This window comes from Agelaius phoeniceus, chromosome 1 (assembly GCF_051311805.1).
Source record: "Agelaius phoeniceus isolate bAgePho1 chromosome 1, bAgePho1.hap1, whole genome shotgun sequence".
NCBI lineage: Eukaryota > Metazoa > Chordata > Aves > Passeriformes > Icteridae > Agelaius > Agelaius phoeniceus.
The window spans coordinates 143752059-143778883 of record NC_135265.1 but is presented as its reverse complement, the minus strand read 5'-3'; the positions used below and the strand labels follow the sequence as shown (position 1 = coordinate 143778883).

Sequence of the window (26825 nt, the reverse complement as noted above, 5' to 3'; positions counted from 1 at the left end):
AATAAAGGCTCACAGATTGAGAGAAAATGTCTGAAAACTGTCTGAACGACGAGCAGAACAGAAACTACTCTGAGGCATGATCTCATCCTTACTGCCACAGAGATGTACTTGCCCAATTTCATTTCTGCACCTTGGCTGCTGCTGAAATTCAAAGGTAAGAAGGTCTCCTTCCCACAGAACTGCCAAGGGAAGACAAGTTGAAGGTGACACAGCACCATTCTCCTCCCTCAGTATTGGAGCTACCTATGGCACTGCCTGTCACCTGTCAGGGGACAGGGAACAACCATGCACCTTCCTTTCATCATGGTGGCAGAGAAAAATATAGAGAAAATATATTACCTTAATTTTCTGTTAATATAAGCTGTATTTAACTGCTTCACACCATACCTAAAAACTGTGTTGAGAAAGTTCAAATTTCAGTTAATTTTTAAATAGCAAAACAATGTGAGAATATAATATTTCCTTGTTCAGCTGTTCTAGAATACAGATGTCAAGCTTTGCATAAAAGATACATAATCATTAATGGTAACTCATCCTAGAAAGCAAATCATTTTAGTATCTACCCTGTCTGCTCCTTTGAGATAGATAGAAAAAATTGGAACAAAAACAACCAACCAAACAAACAAACAAAAATAAAAACCAAAATAGGAAAGCCCCTCTGAGAAAACATGGCAGGAGTTTTTATGTTTTATCTAACTGAGCAATAAAACCAAATTCCAGAAAAAAGCTAAAAACTGAACCTCAATGGTGTATGTGTTCTCAAAAAAAGCCAGGAATCATGAACTAAGTTGCACCTGGCAAGGCTAATAGTTGAAAACAAAATATTAACCTGTAGTTGTTGATGAAGTTATTCATACATGTAACTCACATCCAGCAGTTTTCAAGTGTGTCCCAAAATCTGCAGACACATTATAATGTGCTGTTGAGATGAGGCCAGAATTGCAGGACTCGTGCTTTTGAAATCACAACTCATACAGGAGAAGGTAAAGAATACACAGATAACTTGGCTTAAGCATGAATGCTGAAAATTTAACAGGATGACCATAATTTCTTCTTACAAAATGACCCCACCAAAACCACATGTACATATAGGATGTTTTAAGGAAAATCACCAGCTTATGGAAACTAGTATTATCTTTTACAGATTTTATTAATCTTCAGCTCAGCTGGTATTGCAAGTGAAGCATTTAATAAGATAAATCTGGATTTCAGGCAGCGGTAGCAGAATAATGTCCTCATATTTTTTTAAGAATATTTTCTATTGTGTTTATTTAATTTGGGATTTTTTCAACAGGTCGGCCAGTTAGAATTTAATCCCACAGCTTGAACTGGATGTATCACTAGAGCATACACCCCTTCCTCAGGCAATTACAAGGCAGAAAGTAAATCCAAAGTCAGTTATCAAGATTTTTATCTTCTCAGTTACAAACACCTGGAAATTAGAAATTACAACATAATGGTGGGGCAGTAGTAATTTTATGGTTATGTAGGGAGTGAAAATTACACTGTTTTGTGGTCTGCAACTTGGTGCTTTCATTCTTAGAGTAGTGCCAAGAGCTTTATTAAACTCAGAGATCAGTGCTAAAATGCATAAAGATGGAAAACAAATATATTAAGCCTTCAAGCTCTAATCCTAGGGAGTCTTAAGATACCAGATCTGAAATTCACCTTCTCAAGCACATCCTATAAATCTCTATAGGGAAGCAATCCAAAGACCAGTGGGAAAATTCTTTCCACTGGTTTCTTTGGATTTTGGATAGGGCTTCAAAAAACACAGAATTCAAGGAGAGCTACAGGAGAGCACCCAGAATATCATTTTCCAATGGTATAAATCATTAATCTATGACTCCTGAAGTTCCTGAGATACCAGTTTATGTTGAAATCAAATTGTAAGATGGGAGGGAATAGGTACAGGGGTCAAGGGGTCAAGGGACAGCAAGCAGAATAATATGATTTCAGAACATAATCATGATTAGGGAAGAGCAACACAAACAGTGTCAGAGCCCATGAACTTTCCCAGCACCAGTAATCAGAGTAATATTTTAATGACTGCTATATGTGTGGGGCAATAAAAGTAGACAATTTTGTTGTGTTGCATAAATAACCAAACTGTTTACTCTTCAACTTTTTTGGTAATTTAAGCACAAATAGCTTAAAATTCTAACACTTGAAAAATTCCATGTATTTGGAAAAAATGGATTTTAGTAATCTGCAGTGTTGGACAGTGCGTGCACAGAAGCTGTAAACCTGAGAACACGTACAGTAGGCATTTTCCAACAATACAGTTCTACCATTAAAGCAAAGGTCTTCTTAGTGTTGCAACACATCCTGTGTTGTGAAACAGGAGCAATTTGTTTAAGTGACAAATGAAAACAGCTTACCTAATCCTTTTAGGAGATCCTATCAGTTAAGAAAATAAATGCAAAAGGTCTTCAAATGAAAAAGCCCACCTTACAAAAAAAAAATTGTTTTCATGATATTTGTGTTCAAACACAGCAGGAGCTGTAGGAGTCTAAATAAAACTATCAAGGTAACTACACTGGTTGGTTTTTTTCCACACAGATCTCAATTTAAGTAAGTTTTAAAGTTTTTAAGAATACTCACCATCAGTTTGAGCCATAAGTGACAGTTCTGGATTTCAGGGCAGTTACTCAGATTTTACTACTTAGCATTCAAAGAATCATTTTTTTAAAAATCAGACTTACATTGTTTTTTCATCTCCTTAAGTTGATCCTTAAAATACATATATTTTTCATTCCTTTGTAAATCTGAGTCACTGTTCATGCTCTCCATTTCAAGGAATTTTTCTTGTGCCAAGTTTTCTAAATCTGGTAAATTTTCTGGTTTTTCTTGTTTTACCTGTAGGGAAGAAGAAATAGAATGTATTCATTATGATACATTTTAATACAAAGCAGAAGACATCAAGCAAAACTTCATTAGCATAATCTCAGTTTCTTTTGACTACAGTTACGCTTCCTGCTCTGAAGCCATAACCTCCAAGTAACTCATTTCAGCAAAAGTAAGTATGAAATGTAGATATTAGATTGTCAGTGTCATTTAACTCATTTCTGGGTATTTCTCACAGTAGCAAAAGGGAAAACTGAACCTTGCAGTCAAATTTACCTCTGTGAGTGGCGAAGGTAAACATGTTAACAGGAACCAGCGTAACACTTGATGAGAATGAAACCAAAGTCTACATCTCTGTCCAGAAAGCAAGAAGATAACAGAAATCTGAAATAACTTTTAAGAGTTCTGCAAAAACCTCCACTCTCATCACTTCGGAATCAGGTTTACAGAAGCCCATAATCTACATGCAAGATTACTGTGATAACACCAGCAAGAACAGTACAGATAATGTGAAAGGAAACCACCTCAATTTATTTGTGCTGTGTGAACAAGAAGCATTAAGCCACACAAGCAGGCAAAAACACAGTTTCTTGAAAAGTACTTACTTACAGCAAATACATCTGGAATGATCTGAAGAGTAAATACCCAGAAAAGGGAAGTCATCACATAGGCAATATTAAGATAATCTAAGAATGCAAAAATCACTTTGGGAACCCCCTAGAATCAATAATTGGAATTCTCTGTTTCTCAAGGCAACATTAAATTCTAGTGAAGTATAACTTTGACAGTTCTTCATAAGAACTAGCTCAGGGACTGTGTTAGGGACTGTGCTGTGCAGTGAGAATCAGCAATAGCACCAAGTCAGAAAGAAGGTGGACATCTGTCAAATCCTTAATGCTAAGCATTTTCTGAATCAGAAAAAAGCTACTTCTATCCCAAAATCATGTCAAAATATGACAATCTGAAAAAAAAAAAAAGGAGGTAAGCATGATTTCTGCTGAGCCACTCTTCCCCTACCACACATACTAAATTCTGCCCTTCACCAGACCGTGACACTATTCATTGTGAAAGACAGGAAAAAAGGAACCTACTGAGAAAACAGTCCCACTTCATCAAATCATTTACAGGTTTAAAAGTTTACAGAGACCTTGGAAATCCTACAGAATATATTTTGTTTCAGGAGTCAAATAAATAAATGTTCACATAAAAATGGACTTAGCAGATACATAAAATGAAAAAGAGCCAAACTTTACTATTGCTTAAGCAAAGCAAAGTAATCCATACAACTATTACTTCTTCCAAGAGCAAACACAGTTTGGCACATTTACTTTCAGCAGACACAAGTTGTGGCAAGAAGAAAAATAAGAAAAAAACATGCACTGCCAGGTGATAGCATGAAGTTTTCAAAGGCACCTGGAGATAAAAGATCACCTACCACAACATCCAGCTGTAAAAGGGAAAGACTCGGTAACACTTTGGTACCAAAGGAATACAGTGAGGTTTTATTGTTTTGTGGAAGTGTATTTCATGTAATTTTGATAATAATTTTAGAATGTGTGTTCTCAGAGGCGAAGGGTGGAATGTCGTGGTTTGACAGGAAGTAGGTTTTCTGGGATATGCTGTGGTCACCAATAGGTGTCCAGATTTTAATATTGGCACGTGGTGTGGCCACTGGGGACAATGGATACACCTCTGAGAACACAGGGGTTAAAAAGCAGAGCACTCCCGGGGGAAGCTCTCTTGGGTTTCGGATCTCTCCCCCGTCCAGCTGCTGCTGCTGGGTGGGGGACGGGAGCCATGTGGCCGGGTGAGGTAGGCCGGGGCTTTGGACAGAGATGGCAGGTGAAGAGGCCCCAGCATGGAAGGGTGGGAGAAGCACCAGGAGGTATTGGGCAGCCCCCCCAGGAGAGAGAGAGAGAGAGTACAGCCTGTGCCAGTGACTGCTACCTTGGAACTTGATAACATGTGCCGGCAGCACGGCTGAGAAGGAGAAGAAGGGGGGGAGGGTGGGAATGCAGCAAGAAGGTGTCCGGCCACTTGTGGGAGCTTTTAACCCTTTTTTGGTCAATGAAAACTTTGCAGAACATTAACCTTTCCTAGAAGAGAGATAGAGATGAAATGGAAGAAGGAAACGTGCAAGTGTGAAGTTCTGGGCAAGTGAAAGATGTTGGAAGAGTAGAGAAGAATCTTAGGTGGGAAGAGATGATGAAGTGGTTTTAACTGGACTCTTCTTGTTATAGCCATGGACAGAACCATGTTTCCTGTGACACAGAGACTGCATCCAGGGGGAGTCAATGGCTCAGAGCCAAGAGGGTTCAGTGTTGGTGCCCCTCGGCCCCAGGATGTGAAATTTGGGGGGGACAGGTGTCCCAAAGGAGAGACTGTGCCCTTTTTGGATTGGGACAGAGCATCCTTAAAAAGACAACCTTAGAAGCAGCTCTGGTCCATGTGCAGTGGTGAGAGCACTGGACATGGAAGAGGTCACGATGGCAGATGTTCTCCAGGCGGTGCCATGTGTGACAGGAAACACATGAGGTTTCAACGGCGTTTCCGGGGGAAACCTATGGCACAAGAAGGACTCCTCTCCTCTTGATGAATTGAGAATTGATTATCTAAAGGGTGGTGATGGACTGAGAGTTGAAATTTGGGGGATGGATGTATTGGAATTTGGTGGGGGGAGGAGGAAATGTTTTTGGAAGGTTTTTATTTTCCCTGTGTATTTCTTTTTACTTAAGAGTTGTAGTTTAGTTAATAAAGTTTTTTTTTCTTTATTTCTAAGTGGGGGCCTGCTTTGCTTATTCCTGGTCACATCTCACAGCAGACACCAGGGAGAAGATATCTTCATGGGGGCACTGGCATTGTGCCAGCATCAAACCATGACACAAAGGAATACAGTGACTATGGAAGACCAACAGCATGTCATCAGAGATGCTTAGACTGCTGCAGGAGCCAGGCAGGAATGTAGAGTCCTTATCCTGTGAAACCTGACCAAAGGAGCAAAGGAAAACAGCATCCTGTGCCCAGTGCAGTGAGGACAATTACTCACACTCAAGTGGTTTGCCTGTGCCAGCATCACAGCACACTGCTGCAAAAGAAGACCTATCACAACCCCAACCAGCATTGTTCAGTACTCAGCTGGAGAAGAAACTTGGCTATCAAGTGTATGCAAGAACAAAAAGGCACTTACTAAATCAAAATTCATTTAAAATGCAAGACATTATAAAAGAATGCTTTGATCTGGACTCATGTAGTGCAAACATATTCCTTTCTGCAACATCACGCTGATTTCACCGACATTCTCTCTTTAACATAAAAGTAACATGTAGACACACACAAGAATTGTCCAAATAACAACCCACCATTCAGATCTGCCCTCATGACAAATGAGGGCACTGTAGACATATAGAAGATCCAGCTGAGTATACTAAAAGTAACCCTGAAGTGCTTCTAAGTTGCTGAGACTGACACCCAGAGTAAAATAAATTATGGGGACATTCATCACAGGCATCCATCAGCAGTAACGACAATGTCAATAATCTTTTCCTCTCCACAGGGACCAGATTACACATTGATAGAGTTACATCAGGATCTCTTTATCTTGACTCATGGAAGATTTGAGTGCAGATATGCATCAACATAACATCTTCAATCATACCCTCAGACTGAGAGGTGAAAAGAAGGGCACAGTCAATGTTAGTTCAAACAGTGGTTCTCATCTCCAACTTCCAGAATTAAAAGACTTTACACATATGAGCAGAAATAAAGCCAGGAACTGTAACTTACAGCATTATGCTACCAAAAAGAACATATGTTTGAGAGGGTGCATTACATCACTCTGTGCTGGTGCTACCTCACCTCAAGTGCTGTGTGCAGTTTTGGGCACCACAATCTGTAAGAAAGATACAAATCTGTTAGCAAGCACCCAAAGGGGGGCCATGAAGATGGTAAACAGCTTAGAGGAGGAGCTGTATGAGAAATGGATGAGGTCAGCCCAGAGAAGAGGACACTAAGGGGAGAACCTCACTGCAGTGTGCAGCCTCCCCACGAGGGGAAGTGGAGGGGCAAGTACAGACCTCTGCTTTTTGGTGGCCAGCAACAGGACCCAAAGGAACAGCATAAAGCTGTGTCAGGGGTATTTAGGTTGGATATTAGGAAAAGGTTCTTCACCCAGAGGCTGGCCAGGCACCAGAACAGGCTCCCAGGGAAGCGGTCACAGCGCCGAGCCTGACAGAGTTCAAGAAACATTCGAACAATGCCCTCAGACACATGGTGGGATTCTTGGGGTGTCCTTGGCAGGGCCAGGAGCTGGACTCGATGGCCTTTGTGTCTCTCTTCTAGCTCAGGATACACTTATGACTGTATGCACACAAACTTTGTCTGTGCCACTGTGGAGCTACAAAAATTTGCATGAAGACATCTCACCAACCTCAAGAGAATGCTTATATAAAACTCTCCCTCAGCACCTAACTAATCACACAGCTTGCTGCCATAGGTCTATTCAAGTAAGAATAGCCTGCTATTTGCTAAGGGCAACATGAACAATTCCACCAGCTATCGAGAGGAAAAAAAAAGTCATTCACACCAGCTAAATTCCCAATAGCAACACATTACTAGATTGTGAGGACAGCCCAGAAATGCAGCACATATGACAAAGGCTCAGACAACCACCTCATACAGAAACCTAGAGTCAGATGTGAGAGATGTTCAAAGAATGCACTTTCTTGTAGTTTAACTTCTTTCATGTTTACAATTTAAATTCAGTTTCTGTTCACTTCCACATGATTGCTTTCATTAAAATGATTAGTAGAGACACCATTCCTGACCACACTCAGTACTGTACCACACACATGCTATTACTGAAATGCCAGGTAGACCTTCTGGATAGTCAACACATCACAGGTGAATAATAAGGCATGTCCACCCACTATAATAACATGCAAACATTTTGCTCTGCACAAGCAATTTCTCTTTGGTGCTGCATATCCTATGCCTAAGAGAGGGTTAGAAGAGGGTTGAGAATGGTCTACACAACAACATAAATGAAAACAAATGAAAGAAAATGTCCCATCAGTCCTAGATCCTCACACTGGGGCAGAATTACAACATCTTATGCACTACATCAGCACAACACCTTTACAGGTTCATTACAGTTTTCTTTAGCTCTTGCCACCCACCCACTCCTACTCTACAGATTCTTGATGGATATAAGAATGATGAGATCAGCATAACAAAATGTCTGAGGGTAATACACATAGGGTATGGCTAAAGGGACAAGGCAAAATTATCAGTGTTCAGGGCACCAAGCTGGGGTCATGGTCCTTCTTGGTCTCAGCAGCATGTCAAATAAATGCTTACCAGCAGATCTGAAGTCACTGACATGTTCAATTCCTCAGAATAAGTTACTTCACATGAGAACCATGAAAGACACGTTAAGCAAACAACTGTTTAGCAGCACTGTCAGCCAAAACCAGCATGCTAAGTAACACCTTGCAGCCATTAGTCAATCCATTGAGAGCTACATTGATTTTGAAATGGGGTGGAGGCATACACACCCTACAAAGCATCCTGGAAATTACATGTAACGATGAACTGGGAGTGTTCAGGACATATGGTGGAAAGAAGTATCAGTCACAACATCTTGTTTACAGCAACAAAAAAGCAAAAGCATCTGCTGTGCCATAGCAGCAAAGAACCACACGGGTTTTTACACAGGGTCAGTAACAAGGAAAACAGGTATGTTATATATAACATACATATACATACATGATCTAACAGCAGTCCTGATAAGAAAACACATTTGCAAACACTAAACACATAATTGTTTAGAAAAACAGCTGTAGTTAAACTATCAAAAGATCCATTTACTCATGGCCTCACAGCACACCACCTGGTCAGAGCCATACATGCAAAAGGGTTTCTGTGTTTGACAGGCAGTGCTTATGGAATGAGCCACTTCATGACATGTCTTCTGCCAATATCTGTCTGTAAGGATACACCTTCCTCTCATGGATTCTTCCACTGGGAGTGTGTCTATTCTATGCCTAAACTGTTAAAACTATGCCTTCAAAAATCAGGCTTTTTGAAAGGCCAGCTTGGAGAGCCTAAGGGAAGAGTAAATGCAGGGTATTCCAAGGGACAGTCTGGGGTATTTTTATTTCATCAATTACCATAACCACCAAGTCAAAAATAAATTATTCTGTTCCAGACAAATCTCAGAATGAGTAAGGTCAAAGGTAGCATAGACTAAAACTGGACCAGTTTGCGGTATTAGTCTCCATAGAGCAAGGGATCAGTGTCTAAAAAGGACTAATTAGCATAACCCTGCATGCTGCACTGCAGCATTTAATAATTGTCCTGCCCAGTCCCAAAACACTTCACAAACATTAAAGAATTTAGCCTCAAACACCCATTGTGACATGTACCATGTATTTTACAAATGGAGTGGCTGTGGCATTTGGAGATTAATAACTTGGCCTAAGGTTGCACAAGGAGACTGCGGCAGAACCCAGAATAAATAAATCCCAGTTCTGTGCTTTGAGCACAAAGCCATCCTTTTACCTTCTCCTTCAGCTGAGGGAAAGTTCAAATTAACATGTGCATTTGGTTTACTCTCTATAAAGAGACCTGAAACAGCTTGTGGCTGCTTGGCAAACCTTGTGATAAAAGAACAGCATTCTGCCTGTCACAGAAATGCTCCACTGGTCTTTGCATTGCAGTGGTTCAGCATGTGACACACCATGGTTATTTTTTAGCCTTTTTGTTCTTCTCTCTCTAGCACAGAAGTCCTTTAGCTGCATATTTTTATCCTGCCACTGTTCCAAGGTACTCTTTCTCAGGGCTATCTTTTATGTCCCTGGTATTTGGAGGCTTGCCAGTACCATCCATTTTATCTCTCAGAAATTTCTTGCCATACATGAACTATGTTGCAGTTTCCTCAAATCTGTGACACAATCTACAAAAGAACTGTCTTTTCATAGAATTCAGAATTCTCACCAGTCTTTCAAACCATGCATTTTTTGTTCCCTGTAATTTAATTCTGCAAAATATGGACTTTTGAAGTTTAATTCATGGATATTACTGACATTTGAGTTTTGTGAGGTATAGAAACATTCCTGCTTGCTAATGAACTTTTAAGCGACTTTTAAAAGTCAGCTGACAGGGCAAAATTTCTTCATTTTCCAGATTCTTTGTTGTTTCATTTATGAAAGGGAGGGTGATTAGTCACTCAGTGCTATAAAGCTCAGAGGTATGCAGTTATTTAGATATTTATATTCTTTTGGGACAGTGTCTCGGTCCCTCTGGGAGCCTCTCAGGAGCCCTGGGCCAGTCCCGAGTCGGCAGAGACCGGGGGGCAGCCCCGACATGGCCACAGCAGGGAGACACTGTCTGTGTGTGCCCCGAGGGTACTGAGGGCACCTGGGCTGACAGCAGGGAGACACTCTCTGTGTGTGCCCCGAGGGTGCTGAGGGCACCTGGGCTGGGGGGAGACACTCTCTGTGTGTGCCCCGAGGGTGCTGAGGGCACCTGGGCTGGAGGGGAGACACTCTCTGTGTGTGCCCCGAGGGTACTGAGGGCACCTGGGCTGGCAGGGAGACACTCTCTGTGTGTGCCCCGAGGGTGCTGAGGGCACCTGGGCTGGGGGGGAGACACTCTCTGTGTGTGCCCCGAGGGTGCTGAGGGCACCTGGGCTGGAGGGGAGACACTCTCTGTGTGTGCCCCGAGGGTGCTGAGGGCACCTGGGCTGGCAGGGAGACACTCTCTGTGTGTGCCCCGAGGGTGCTGAGGGCACCTGGGCTGGCAGGGAGACACTCTCTGTGTGTGCCCCGAGGGTGCTGAGGGCACCTGGGCTGACAGCAGGGAGACACTCTCTGTGCCCCGAGGGTACTGAGGGCACCTGGGCTGGGGGCAGACACTCTCTGTGCCCCAAAGGTGCTGAGGGCACCTGGGCTGGGCACCTGTGCAGCACAAGAGACACCAGAGACATCGGTAGAAGAGAAAGGGCCGACTCTTAGCAGGGGTTAATCCAAGGTTTTATTAGGAGTCCCAAAGGAGCTCCTGCACCTCAGGGGGCCTCCTGCAAAGAGCCCCGGGAGATGTGCCAAGGTCACATTTAAAGGGAGGTGGAAACCAAAAGTAGAGAACATTTTACCAACCAATGAGTGACCCTAAGGGATGGATGCTGGGGGACAGACACATAGGACAGCGTACGGGGCAAGGCTTGGGGGGCTGACCCCTGGCCTCTGGCTCATCACTCGATGACCGGGACCGAAACTTCTGGATGGAGGGGATGGGATCTGAGTGATTGACAGAGAGCCTGGGTGGGGGTTTGGGGATGATCTCATCCTGGGAGAGGGATAACACAGGTAAAGGGAGGGGGGTACAGTTTGGGATAAACCATTTGGGAAAAATATGGGGATACAAAACAAAACTACTTCAAAGTACTACAAAGTATAAAATCGCACAACAACAGGACAGCACAAAAAAGGATATGGTGATGTTTCCACCTAACTCCAAACTCAAATTAATTTATACTGTATTTACACAACAGCCATGTGCCTCTGCGTTTGGTTATCAAACACTGACAGCAGCTGCATCTTTTGAGGAAAAACTTCTTATAGTTCCTGCTGGGACCTAATTTCTTACCTTTGTGAATTTGATTTTGTGAAGGAACCCAATCAATTTTTCAGACAGCAAACTTAAGGTCACAGCCAACTTCAGGAACAGGTGTGCCAGCCTACCACATCCTACACAGAGCCAGTTCAGAACCAGGAAACTTCACGTTTTCTGAACTGACATAACTTCAAAATGTCTGAACCAGACATGGACATATCTAAATCTGCTTATTTCAGAGAAAAATGCCAAGAATTGGCTGAAAATAATAGTAAGAATGTCAAAACAGCCTCTCTGAGCATCTCATATCATAGAGAAAGTAGCTATTCTTCCTTTATTTATCTCAGCTATGCAACAAAAGCAAAAGAAATGCATATCACCTTTCTTTCTTGTCTAACAATTCCTACATCCCATTATTTCATCCTTACCTCACTAAATACTTTATTATTACAAATATGCAGCCTTTCAACACTCATATTTATTTTACCTCAGGGTAAGTCAAAGTTTGCTGTGATTATTTATTATAACCAATTTTTTTTTCACTGAGAGGGAAAATAACATGGGAGCTAAGTAAATTTGTGGGTTGAGTCACCCATACACTTTGTGAATCATGTGAGAACCAACTCCAAGTGAGTCACCACTGTAACTGAATCAGGCTGCAAAATTTCAGCTCAACCTAAACAGTCATTTGTTATTCTTCAATGGCTAGATACAAACCCTTAGCAAATATCAGATCATTTGTTGATGCACAAATAAAATACGGCACTTGAAAACATCTGCAAGGACAGTCAAAAAGTTTATCATCATTCAGCAGCAGGAGCTGCAGTATGAACACAGCTCAGGTGCAGCCAGGATTGCCTAAGGGCCCACATCTGATCAGGAGATTCAACACCTCTGTACATCATGGCTGCAGGGCTGGGACTCCAGTTGAGCAACACCTTTGCAGACTATTGTGAAATACCAAGAGAGGCAGATTTGTAAGGGCTGACCCACACTTATGACACATACTGCCTTAGTAAACCAGGCCAGCACAACAGAAAATCACTGTCAGCAGGATTCAAATATCCCAAATACTGCTAAAGGAACAGTATGAAGGTGAGGCAGGGTTGCTGTGGTTCCAAAACAGCACATCAATGAAGTGGTTGTAGCTAAGGTGTCCCCAAAATAAAATTGCCAGTACCTTCCACAGTTTCCTTTCCCTACTTTAAACACAGCTGCACACGTTCAACCCTTAAAAAGAAGATAAGCAGTGAGAGGCACACACTGCTTCTGGGGTACTGGGGTGTATCCAAGCAACCCTCTCAACTCCTGACAGTCATTTCAGTAAGGCTATTAATGGACTTGGGCCACCCTGGTTGCTTTCTGTCTCCTGTTTAGAAAGGAACCATATATATATGGGTGGGATTAATGTAAATGAGCACCAGGTGAAGAAACAAAACTGCCTCTGTGTGTGCAAAGTTTACAGTCTGAACAGCATCTCTTGGGGTTCCCATATGTTAGAAGTTTCACCTCAAGCAAAATGCTCTACTCCACATACATTTGAACAGAAAAAATCCACCTGTTTGTATTTACCCCAGTTACTGACTATGGCAGAGAGAAGATGGTGAACACCCTTTTGTTTTTCCCCAAGACCCTTTGTGCAATGCTTTTCAAAGTGCAAAGGGGTAAAAATAAGCAATGAAAGGGGATTTTATTGAAATACCAGTACTAAAACTTACGTTACCAATAACGTAAAAATGGCTCACAAAACCAGCAGTAAATGTGAGTATTAAAGTGTGGTTTTCCCAAGGTACCAAACTGAAGAAAGCTCAAGGATATTTAGTGCCTTAATCTTTTCAGCATTTCTGAAAGCCTGTCATTTGCTGTAAGGGTTGCACTAAATATTCTTAATGACTTTAACAAAACAGAAGTCTGTCTTCATCTTTTTTTCTGTATGTTTTATTCCACATATGAAGTATGAATATGACAAAGCAAAAACTTTGCTTTGGAAATAAGCTACACAGTTGGCATTAGTATCTGCATCTTGGTTCAAAGCCACCTTGCTTCATAGTCTCCACAATAAAGGAAACCTGAAAAACTGTGAGCAGTGTAAAAAACTGCAATTGAGCACAACAGTAGTAATAGCAATACCTAACTGTAAAGTGAACTGGATGAATTCTGGTAGCTGATTCTAGAATAGGAAGCACACAAGAAGAGTTTTTAAAAATTCAGGGATATTTGTTTTGCAATCCTCTTGCAATTCATACAGTATTATGGTTCAAGACATGGTGAAGGAGCAAGGCTATCTTCTTCTCATACCTAAAAGTTCTGCCATAAATAGAGTTTATATGAAAATTAATTTTGGTGCACTAGAGATACATAGCGTTTTGTGCTAAGTAGTTCTGCCTGAGCACAAAAGAAGGCATGTAACAGCAAAACCAACTTACAATTTTATTCTTATAAAAATGTTGCTTTGTTTCACCAGTGTTTTAGAAACTGTGAGGCAGATGGTGCATCTGTTTTGGCAAGGTTGATTCAGCAAATGCATCAGGCTGCTGAACCAGTTTACCAAGCTGCTGATTAATTCTCATATTTAGCAAATACATTAACATGGATATTAGAGCTATTTTTCTTTCTTTATTATCCCACTCAAACTGATGGGAATTTAGACATTGATTTCAGTGGGAGCAGAAGAAGGCCCTAAGGTGATTTTGAATTAACAACCTGTTTACTCTTGTATGGCTCTGCTTGTTTGACTAAGATCACTAAAACCTATGTTTTCTACAGTATGGAAATAAAGGGCTAAATCCTAAAACAAGTATAGTTCAATTTTATCTTCAGAAGCTCCAACAAAACACTGATTTATGCCAGATGTGTAGCTTATTCCTGTATAAATACAAAGTGGGACTTATCCTTCAAAGACCTTCATACAGCAACCATTGTTAAAATCTGTTATTTTTCCAGAGGGATGTTTTCCATATTCTCTGGGTGTACCTCCAGTGAAAGTCAGGCAAGCTTCTTCAATTTTTACCCCTCTTGGGTTTTTTTTTTCATTCATCTGATGAAATTCTTGTCCTCAAAAAGTTCTTCAGCCCTGACAGCATTTCTTCTTCATAGTCTCCAAAACAGCAATGTGAGTCATGTTGTCATTTTTCATCAGGAGTAAATGTAACCTCTATACTTTCAAGAAACAGCAGTAAGATATCTTAAGTACAGACTCATGCTTCATTCGAATTGACATTAGTTGAAAAACACAAATCCTGTTTGAAACTTGAAGTCTGGACCCATCAAATTAATATATCTTTATTAATATACAGAATAGGATGGCAATAATTCCATTAGAGTGAGCTCCACCTTTAACACAGAGCAGTGAATTCAGTGATAGCACAGGGCTGCACTAAGCAAAACAAGCAAAACACCCAACGAGTGCAATTTCCTTATAAACTGGGAATACCAACCTTCCTTATACTCAGTAGATACAAAGACCTCACTTGTCCCAGTCTGTGGGTGATGGCAGAATTGCCTTTTTATTTTGCACTTTACTGCAAATGCTGGGGAGACAAGTCTCTCCTTTGAGCCTTTCTACATACCAGATTCTTCCATCCATATTAGTGATGTTTACTTATCCAGCTTCCTATTGGGACAGCCCTCAATGGAGTTATTAGCCACTAAATCCCAGGCCTTACTTCCAGTCTTATCCTTCTTGATTTACCAGTTCTGGGTGACAGCTTGCACCTCTTCCCTTGTCTTGCCAAACACTATGTGCCCTCCTAGTTCATGGAGTGATTATTTCCCTTGCACAGCACACTCTGAAATGGTAACATACCCTTTCTGCTACATAGGTGTAGCAGGATATCCTCATTCCCTCATTTTTACAGGTTCCCTGCAGGCAGACAGAGAAGGATGTTTTCAACTGCTGTTCTTTTCCTCCTCTTTGCTTATAGGTCCATCTTTGTAATTTAGCTTCAGAAAAAGAACTGGACCAGAAAATGAGGATTTCAACTCAGCCTTTGCTCCTAGTATGCTAGATAATGTTGCTGTTCCTCTGTAGTGACCAGTTTTTGCAAAGAGAAGGTGTGCTGTGTGGCAGACTGGATTAATCTTGTTCACATAACCACCCTACGCACCCTTCCTACTGACCTTCCAAAATCCTTAGAGTCTATCCACACCTTCCCTGTTATCTATCACAGTATCAAGATGCTGATTCCTGCCATCAGATAACTGATGATGCCAGTCTCTGTCACTCTACCTGTTTCATTTTCAAAACAAATGCATTTACACTCTCTCTCTCCTGGTCCTCCTTCTGGAGGAAAGCTCCTAACATATATTTGGGAATATATCCTTAAAACCTTTTCAAAATCGTGGTTTAGATCATTTTCCTTTGTTATGACGCCAACAAATGCTTTCACAACTGATTGTTTCTGTGCCAGCTGTGTGTCCTGCATGACTCAGCCCAACTTCCTGATTCCAGCACATCCCTTTTGTACTGAGCCTCCAAACTGGGTCCTCAGAACTTTGACAAAACCTGAACACTTTTTTTGTTATAGGTCATTACATTAGTATCTGCATCTTGGTTCAAAGCCACCTTGCTTCATATTCTCTGCAATAAAGGGAACCTGAAAAACTGTGAGCTGTGTAAAAAACTGCAATTAAGCACTATAGTAGCAATAGCAATACCTAACTGTAAAGTGGACTGGATGAATTCTGGTAGCTGACTCTAGAATAGGAAGCACACAAGAAGAGTTTTTAAAAATTCAGGGATATTTGTCTTGCAACTCTCTTGCAATTCATACACAATGCCTTTTTAAAAAGCTACATGCAAATTATCAATCCAGGTTTAAAGTTACAACTAGAAATTAAATCATATTCCTGCTCTCTAGCATGTATAGGCTCCCCCATTACACACAAGCCCTTGATTTTGTTGTTGGAAGTAATTAAAATCCAATTAATTTCTAAATAGTTCATATATAAAATAAGAATTTCTGTAAATGAGACTGTGTGATTGCAGCAGCAATTTACTCATGTCTTCAAAATGTGACATCAGGGCGAGAAGAAACAGGAAAAAAAGAGTCCTCATCTGCAGTTCTAAGGCTGAAGGAAACAGTTCTGCCTGAGAGTCTGCAGGGCAATAGGAAAAGCAGGAGCATGAACCAGAACAATTCCTAAGTGGAGTACTCTTCAGATACACTGTTAAAGTGCTGTTTGCAAAAGCAAAATAAATTAAAAAGCTTAGCCTTAAATTTAAATACACTTTTCTTAATATTGATCTGGCTAACAAGAAAAGGTGTTAAGAGTAGAAATCTTATTTGTCTCTCCAAGAACTTACTGACACAGGAAGCCACACCACTACAAGTTTGGACATAATACTGGGAAAAAAAATCACTACTTTTTTGACTATCAAAAACATTCTCCTTATGCTGTCTGATGCTCACAGAAATTTTATGCTGCCTGATTAGAAACTGTCATTTACGATAAGATTTAAAAGCATAAAAAAGTAATTTTTTTCTAAACTTATCAGTCTGTGCCTGCAGGTATTTTCTTTCTGTTATTTTTAAATTCAATATATAGATTTTTTTGTCTTATTTCTCAGTTTCTACAAGGCTATCACATTTGTCCTCTAAGTTCTCTCAGGCTGCTAGCACAAGCCCTGTGCTAGCCAATTCTCTTAGTAACACCTCTCCTGCCATTTGAACTTCTCCCTACATCTTCCTGCATTTACAGCCTTCTTATATTTGGGTTTTGAACTCATTCTTCCTCTTTCTCATATAACTTTGCTTTCCCTTTTTAGATTCTTTTGACGCTCATCTCATCACCATTCATCACAGTTTTTAGTACTGCACTTTCCTTATAACCCTATCAAACTTGCTTTTCCTTCGTTTCTCTGACTCACTGTCTATCACATGCTAAACTGATTCCTGTCTTATTACTAGCCCTAATTATGGGATGCCTCCATTCTTCCTTTTATATAATACATTCTCACTGGACACCTGCTGAGTCACTGGCAAAGGATTTAGGGAGCAGACACGGATGCAGGTTGCCTCCCCTGCACACAGGGGTCAGCAGTCTCACAAGAACAGCCGTTTACACTGACCTCCTCACGGCATCTTGCAGTGCTTTCCCTCCCAAGTGCACCCACTGGTACCTAGGATTATTTTGTTCTGAGTGCTTCTGCTGCACAGTTTCCTCACTGTCAGTGACCTCTTTAAGTTCACCTCATTATAAAGTGAAAATACACCATCCAAAGTGGAACAGTATAACTCAGTGTAAGTAATTAACTTTGTAATTGCATCTCACACTTCAACAGGAATCTTCCTTATGAGCACATGTCACACTAAAATACTTAATCTGATTCTACCCAGTAGTTATTTCCAATCAGATGAAATTTCAGCTCTATCTCAGCCAATCACTTTATATTTTGGTCAGTGCCTGTAGTATAACTATTATCAATTCCCATCATAGAATCATTAAGGTTGAAAAAGATCTCCAAGATCAACTCCTGACAATCACCATGTCAAACTAGATCATGGCACTAAGTGCCACATCCAGTTGTTTCTTGAACACTTCCAGGGATGGTGAATCCACCACCTCCCTGGGCAGCCTGTTCCATGGCTTAACCACCCATCCAATGAAGAAATTCTTCCTAATATTCAACATGAACCTCCCCTGGCACAGTTTGAGGCCATGTCCTCGTGGACCATGTCTTTGGTTGCCTATGAGAAGAGCCCAACCACCACCTGGCTGCAGCCTCCTTACCGAGAGTTGTAGAGAGTGGTAAGGTCTCCTCTCAGCCTCCTTTTCTCCAGGCTAAAGACTCCCACCTCCTTCAGCCACTCCTCATATGACTTACTCTCTAGACCCTTCACCAGCTCCCCTGTCCTTCTCTGGACTTGCTCCAGCACCTCAATGTCCTTCCTGAATTGCAAGACTTAGAACTGGAAACAGTACTTCAGATGTTGCCTCACCAGTGCAGGGGGACAATCCCATTCCCCTTAGTTTTTGTCTTCTGCCATGCCATATAGAGAGATTATAACATTTATTGCTTCAATAATTTCTCTTCTTCTCCAACCTCAGCAGCCCATTCTATTGTTCAAGGGATTTTAGTTTTGACAGGAGACACAGCTCACCTCTGAAAAATACAGGGCAGTTGATATGTGACCTTGTTCGTCAAGTTCATGACATAATTCCTGTGACGAGCAATGAGGAATCTCATCTTGTTATATAAAATACTACATGCAAAAGAACCCAAGAAGAACAGGACAAACAACTCCCTGAGGAAGTTATGGATTGCAATCAGTAAACACATGCATCATTAACTGGTCAACCATTTCATTGTTTGTATGACAGAGTAAGACATGCCTACTGCAAACCTGGGTAACAAATCTGGGAAAAAAAAAAAAAGAACACCCAACTCACTGACAGAAGGAAAAAAAAACCACTCTTTTGCAGAGTCACTAACTCAAAATGGAATAATTAAAACTCCCACTTCAGAAGCTGCCACTTTGAAGTGGAACTGCAGATCTCTATTTGCATACTAGGAACGCTTGTGTCAATTTCCATGCTCCATCTGGGTGAGAGATTGCAGATGAGGATGACAAGGCTCTGAATTAGGACAAATCAAGTGGATGCGGACTCATGAAATCCTGCAGAGATAATTATCAGTCTCAAGATGATGTAATTAGTATATTAGCATGGTTTCCTCCTTTAGCAGTAAATACATTTTAACAATATGCAATGTCCTTATGTCTGCTATTTAATATGTCAGCCTTGCTTAAACTCTTTGCATCCTTCTGTTTGGTCTGTTGCACTATTGTAACTCCCTACTTTGTCACAGATGGCTAACTAAATGCACAGAAAGACTATGTTGTAGCAAAGATGCAAACTGTAGTCTAAAGCTTAGAGATCTGGCTATCCAAAGAAATCCCCTCCCTAAATTAGACATTCAGACCTTGTATAAAACAGATGGAGAAAGTCAGTGTCTAAAAAACAGGAATCACAAAAGCCAGCTATCAAAGCAGACTGTCTAAGAGACAGGGAGTTCTACTCCTCTAATGGCAATGGGTGCCTCCTCCACAAATCCTTTCTTTTAGTCAGTTGCTTAAGCCAGACAAATCCTTCCTCATAAACAATGATGAGAGAAATCCACATACTATCAGATTTAATATCTCAGTGGTTAAAACAGTCATCAGTAAGGTGAGTGACCCGTTTTCAAATCTCTGCTCATCCCATATTAGCTGTCCTAGCCCATAGGCTATTGGGTATTCAGGGGTAAGACATCTCGATCTCTCCTGTTTGAAGTTGTTCCACTTTGTATAACTAATTAAAAGATAATTGCAGCAAGTATTTGAACCTGACTCTCCCACATCCCAGATTATTGCCTAACCATTCAGCTGTGGATTCAGTTTCTCATTTTGTTTCTTACATCATGTAAGCACTTTTGAAAATCCTGCTCTCTGTATTTTACATACAAATATTTACAGAGCAGAAAGTTATTTTCATGTCAGAATTACCACTACAAATATCTCCCATTCTTCTCCTATACAGTCCCAGCTCTCTTTCTCAGTGGTGAAAACTAGGTGGGTTTTTTGTTTGGTGGTGGTGGCAGGTGTTCTTTTTCAAACCCTTTCTCACCATACAACCCCGTTGTGCAAGTACAAAACCAGATTTTTCTGTCATTCTTAACTTTGATTCCTTGTCAGAAGAAGGCAACGAGAAGCCTCAAGCAGTATTCATAGATAGCTGAATAAAAGGATATTGATATTTCACAATGATTGATGATCACTCCTTGGAGTCTAAAAATATGGTATGCACTGCAGCAAGCACATGAGGTGATGAGCAGCTCTCTGCCCTAAAGAGCTCACAGAGTAAATGATGGAGCTGGCACAAAAGCAAAGACATGGTATCAACCACACATCAGGAGAAACACAGATTACAAATCCAGCATAATGATGCACAAGTGAAAGCTTGCAAGGTGTTTCAAAATAAGGAGAGCCTGGCAAAACAGGCATTTATTCAAGGAATATAAGGGCATTGTAAGCTGATTAGAGAAAGACATCAGACTAGGGAAAAAGTACTTCAAGAAGTAGTGCACATGACAAAGTAATTCAAGGAAGGCTGTTCAACTGGTCTACACAAGCAATGCATGTGTACATTTATTTTACAGTTATCCCAGTATAAAACTTGCAGATTCTTTTTATTTCAGCTTACATGTCCTCTATGAGAATTTTTAAAAAACAAAATAAAGGATAATCCTACCAAAAAAAAAAAAAAAACAAAAACCAAAGAACACAAACACTTACGAGAAAAGCAAGACTGCAGAGAACACTGACATAACTATTTCAATTCTGTTACTGGCAAAACCTCCCCCATAAACAAAGCCTGAGTTTCAAAATGTGAAGTAAATATAGTCCGAGATGAGGGAAAATTTTAGAAATGTTGGGTGAACACTGAGTTAGGAAAAACTAAGACTGCAACACCTATTGTGAAATGTTAAATGCAACATTACACAGGAAGCAGACGAAGAACTGATTTAAAAAAAAAAAAAAAAACACAACAAAATTTTGACTGTGCAAAGACATACTGGCTCATGTATGCTTTCCCAAAATGTTTCTGCAATACAGCATCCTGTTAGTTTTCAGGTCAAAGGAATTCTTCCCCTTAGCAGAGGCTTATGGTGATACAGGCACAAACTCCTAGAACAAAATGTTAGTCTTTTACAATATTTAATTTTTGTAGAGACTTAAACATTTAAATATGCCATTACAAAATTAAATGACTCAGTATAGATGTAATTCAGATGTACCAAAATGTATTAGTCATTCAATAAAAGAGGCACTGAGGATTTACTAAAAATACTTTACAGAACAAAATAACAACATATATTTACTTTACTGAATGGTTGTTGTGAAAAGCACATAAAACTAAATCCTAGATAAACTGCCCTATTTTGCCTACCCTGAAACTAGGAGTTCTAGCTCTTGACCTGAACCAGCACAGCTAACTCACATCCATCTTCCAGCCCATGTTTTGAACAGCAGAGTAAGAGAAGCAATGTGTGATGTGATCCCAAGGCAAACAAACTGGGCAGGAACTCAGTAAGCAGCAGGGAGCTCCCTGCCAGGAGGGAGTCTCACCAGGGACAGAGTCAACCTCCATCAGCTTCCTATTCATCTAGAGGAGACGGTGTTCCTTAGGGAACACTACCAACGAGGAGCACTGCCATCAGGGCACAAAACCAGAAGCAATGCACTTAATATGCCAGATGGATTGCAGGGAGTGGAAAAGAAATCCCAGAGATGTCACTAAGAGAAGCTGCTCCCAAACAGTGGTGAACACAACACACGTCACCAGTGGTGACCGCTGCAGTCTTCCTGGTACTTTGACAACTCCTAGGAAGTGGTGAGGGTGCATTCTGCCATCCAGAGCTTTGACTGCTCAGCTGTCCAGTGTTCCTCCCAGAATAGGCAGCCATGGGGCCATGCTTAGGTCAAATCACTGCTCTGCTCAGTGAGGAGCAGCCAAGAGGAGTCAGTGGGCTTCACTTCAGGGGTGCTGCTCAGGAGAGCAGTAGGATCTTTAAAAACATGTCTCCAAGGTATAAACTTAAGCTCCACTGGAGTAAGAATTACACATGTCTGCTAAAAATACTACAAAAAAGAGAAGGAACAGTCCAGGAGGTTCTCAGAGCGTATGGAAGAGGACCTCCTGACAAAACTGTGAGGCAGCCAACAAGGGAAGGCACCTGCTGGACCTGCTGTTGTGAAGAGAGAGGACTTGTGGGTAATGTGACAGCTGGAGGCTATCACCATGACATGGTGACAAAGGATAAAGAAAAGGCAGAGATACTTAATAACATCTTTGCTTCAGTCTTCAATAATCAGACTGTTTTTTCTCAGGGGACGCAGCCCCCTGAGCTGGAAGAGCTCAATGAAGCTCAACGAGCACAATGAAGCCCCCATAATGCAAGGGCAATTGGTCAGTGACCTGCTACAGCACTTGGACACACACAAGTCCATGGGGCCAGATGGGATCCACCCAAGAGTACTGGGGGAGCTGCTGGAAGAGCTAGAGCTGACCAAGCTACTCTCCATCAGTTATCAGCAGTCCTGGCTCAATGGGGAGGTCTCAGTTGACTGGAAGGGAATCAATGTAACACCCATCTACAAGAAGAGCAAGAAAGAGGATCTGAGGAGCTACAGGCTTGTCAGCCAAACTTCAGTGCCACAGAAGGTTACAGAGCAGAGCACCTTGAGTGCCAACACATGGCACATACAGGACAACCAAGGGATCAGGCCCAGACAACATGGGTTTGTGGTGAATGGAGTTAAATCCAGTTGGCAGCTGCTCACAAGTGGTGTTCTCCAGGGCTTGGTATTGAGGCCAGACCCATTTAATATCGTTATCTAAATATCTTAATATCTCGTATTTATACGAGTGAGGGGATCAAGGGTACCCTCAGTCAGTTTGCAAATAAATGTCAACACTGAAGTGCTGGTGCATGTCCAAAGAAGGGTAACAAAGCTGCTGGTGGGCTGGGGGTGTTTAGCTTGGAGAAAAGGAGGCTCAGAGGGGACCTTATTGCTCTCTACAACTCCCTGAAACAAGGCTGTAGCCAGATGGGGGTTGGTCTCTTCTCCCAAGTAACAAGGGACAGGAGAAGACAAAACAGCCTGAAGTTGCTCCAGGGAAGGTTTAGATTGGATATTAGGAAAAATTTCTTCATCAAAATGTTATCAAGCACTGGAACAGCCTGCCCAGGGAAGTGGTTGAGTCACTGTTCCTGGAGGTATTTAGAAGACATGTAGATGTGGTACATATGAGTTAGGGGTGGAGTAAGCAGTGTGAGGTTTATGACTGGACTCCAAGCTCTTAAAGGTATTTTCCAACCTTAATGATTCTATGACTCTATTCTATGGATCCAGGCAGAACGGTATGACTGAAGGAGCAAGAAGCAGATAAAAACTTGCATTGTTTGGAAGCTGGAATCCCACGACTTCAGGTAACAGGAATACAGCTCTGCTTCCTTTTCCAGCTGTGCCTAGCTAACAGTTTCAGAAGCAGCTGGAGTATTTGGGGATAAAATTCTGAGGGGGTATCTCAAGTCTTTGGACTAGTATCAGTACCAAAGAAAGCACTGGTGTTAGTGGCTTATGATGCTTCTCGTGTGAAGCATAAGAATCCATCCCTACTATCCATGAGTCTGCTGCTTGCCTACAATATCCCATTCAATGCAAATGGACCATTAAGAAGATATTAAAGATACCTGACAAAAATAGTTCTGTGATGAGATTACAGTTCTAGTGAGGATGACTTTAAACTAAATTCATTGAACAACGGGGCATTTGCCCAGAGGTAAAGAAACGAAGGATGAAGTCTGTGTAAGAAAAGGGAACTTGGGAGAGTAGCATATTGGAGGGAGGGCATGCACAGGCTAACCTCGGGTGTCTGGGTACTCACACACAGAGCTTGGCCTACAAACAAGAACTGGAAGTCTATGCACAGTCAGAGTGCCCTGATGTCATCAGGATCATAAAGATTAAATGGGATAGAATCCATGACTGGAAGAGTGTCATGGAGGCTACCCATGGAGAAAATGGAGAAGAATGGCAGTTGCACTTTCTTACAAAGCATCTCCTTGTCTATGCTGAGGTCCAGTGTGAAACCAGAGACTTATCTGACAGGAAACTCCTGGTCAAAAGCAAAGCCATGTTCAAGGGGACAATGAACTGGATAATGCTGTATACAAACAATGACCAAAAGCAACCCAATTACCAGACTTGGTCCTCATTAGAGCCACATGGCATTGTGTAAACAATCCAGAGTATTTCTAGACCGGATGGGTGATAACTTTTTAATGCAAATGCTAGAGAGGACAAACAAAGGTAATATCCTATGTGACCTCTGTACACAAACATGGAAGAAAAGTGGCAAATGTGGTCACAGATAGCTTGGGAGCAGTGACCACAAGCTGATTGTATTCAGGATCCAGAAGACTGAGAAGATAAGGAGAAGAAATAGGACTGAGGATTTTAGGCCAATGGCCTTTGGATTATACAGGACAGGGCTCCTGGGACGTTGAAGCAGAAAGTGACATTATCTTAGCTGATACATTTTTGCAGAAAACTTACTGCCAACTGAGGAACTAATAATAATCCTATTTTACAAGATTGCCATTTCAGTAGAAGACTCACTGACTAAGCAAGGAGTTTCTTTATGAACTGCAAGGCAAAAGGACAGCATAGAGCAAATAAAAAAAGAGTACAAAACCACTACTTTGGCACTTAGGAACAACACTGAGAAAATGAAAGGACATTCAGAATGAAAACAAGTAATGGATGTAAACAGTAGCAAGACAGAGTTGTGTAAATTCAGAGGCAATGTGAGGATGTTGCTGAATGAAAGACATAACCCAGTGGTTCTGCAGATGAAAAAGGCTGAGGTATTGAATACATTTTTGCCTCCATCTTCACAGGCAAAGATTACTCCTAGATTTCCAGATGTATCAGGATGGTTCGAGAAGAAACATTTTAGGGACAAGTTAGGAATGAGTTAGAACAGCTGATGTATTCAAATCTATGAGAACAGACACACAATCTGAAAGTGCTGAAAGAGTCAGCTGATGTGTCACTGGACCTGCCTCTTACCTCTAAAAAAACATGATCATTGAGGCAGACCCCTGAAAACTGGAGAAAGGCTAGCACTGTGCCTGGCTTTAGCAAAGACATAAGAAAGGCAACTACAGGCCACTTAGCCTACCCCCAGCCCCTGGAAGGATTACATACCACATCCTTCTGGAATCTACCTCCAAACATGCAGAGAACAAAAAGGTAATCACCCACAATCAGCACAGACTCACAAAGGGCAGTTAATGCTTGATGAAAGTGATGATTCCTTCCTGTGATGAACTGACCAAAAATGCAGATGTGGGGAGAGTGGTGGATGTAATCAAATGGTCTGTTGGGTATACTGAAAATTACTAGGCCAACCAGCTCAGAGGGTAATGCTCACAGCAAACACCAGTTTGACATTTAACTGGTAGCCTGTACCAGTGTATTGTAGTGCTGAACAGAAGAGCTGAATATGTTCAATAATCTCACCAAAGGCCTGGATGATGAAACCAAATGCACTCTCAGCAATCTTCTAGGCATAACTAACCCGGCAGCATTTGACATATCAAGCAGTAGAGCTTTAATCAACAAGGGCCTTGAGGAAAATCAGAACTGGTAATGCCAAGCTCAAGAAGGAGGGTTCTACAGCTTTTCTAGGGGCAGGATTAACCCCAGGCATCAGTAGATGTTAGGGACTGACTGACTCTGTAGCAGCTCTGCTATGGTAGATGCCAAGTGACATTTCAGGAAACGTTTTCACTGCTAATTAGCAAATTGGATTTGGCTGCATGTGGAGCAGCATGGCCAGCAGAAGTTATTCTTCCCCTCTATGAAACACTGATTAGGCAATAGCTGAAATACTGCTCCCCATATCAGACTTCCCAGTTCAAGAGGCATTTGGAGAAACCCAAATCTGGGAATGGGCCATGGGCTCATGACTGACAGAAGTTGAAGAAGCTGGGTTTTTTATACCCATAAACATGAGGCTAAGAGAGGCAAAAAAACTATTTGAAGAAGAGTTACAAAAATGGTGGAGCCAAGCTTTCCTCAAGTAATGAAAACACACATAAACCTATGTGTGAAGCTATGAACCTAATGTTTTCTTTTTTAAGAAGCAAGACATGCTTTGTTGTCTCTTATCCAGTATCTCCGGTACTAAGCAGCCCACAATCACAACTTAGTTGACCATATGTATATATCCCAGTTGGATCACATATTTATTTTATGACACTGCTGATGGGGATATAAAAGGCATTTTTATATTCACCAATCCAGGAATCTCAAGCACTGATCTTAAAATTTTCAGATTATGATCCATCAAAATAGTTTAAAAACCTACACTGTATTTTACTTAACCATCCAGGAAAACATTTTATCCCATTTGGTGTGGTTGAGACCAGAGCAGGTACTTCAGCTGAAATTTCATCAAGTTTACAAGAAGGAGTCCTAGCAGGTACTCACCCAGAGCTGTAGTTCACCTCCTCCCATCAGTACTAGATTTGTTATTTAGAACAAGTTATTAAGGGGGTTTTTTGGGCATTAAGGGAGAAAACTGGCTGCAAGACAAGGATCTAGCCGAAGATTCCTCCCTTTTTTGGTCCAAGCGGGTGTAGCTCTGCAAACTTCAAGTTGGATTTTATCTGCTACTACCTAATTATTAAATGGTTTATGTGGTTTTACATTATATGGATTTGAAATGAGCTTTCAGATTAAGAATTTTTCAATTATGTAACAATGCCCAGAGCAGGAGCTGCTCATTTACTTGTTTTTTAAATCATCAAATAT

At 41.2% G+C, this 26825-nt stretch overlaps 1 protein-coding gene across 1 annotated transcript in view; it reads right to left on the bottom strand.

The window, feature by feature from the left end:
• Positions 1-26825, bottom strand: part of NSMCE2 (NSE2 SUMO ligase component of SMC5/6 complex) — a 128856-nt gene that overhangs the window by 63523 nt on the left and 38508 nt on the right. Inside the window, exon 4 of the mRNA XM_054635660.2 lies at positions 2706-2859. Coding sequence (XP_054491635.2) covers positions 2706-2859 — 154 coding nt within the window. The remainder of the gene's footprint in view (positions 1-2705; positions 2860-26825) is intronic.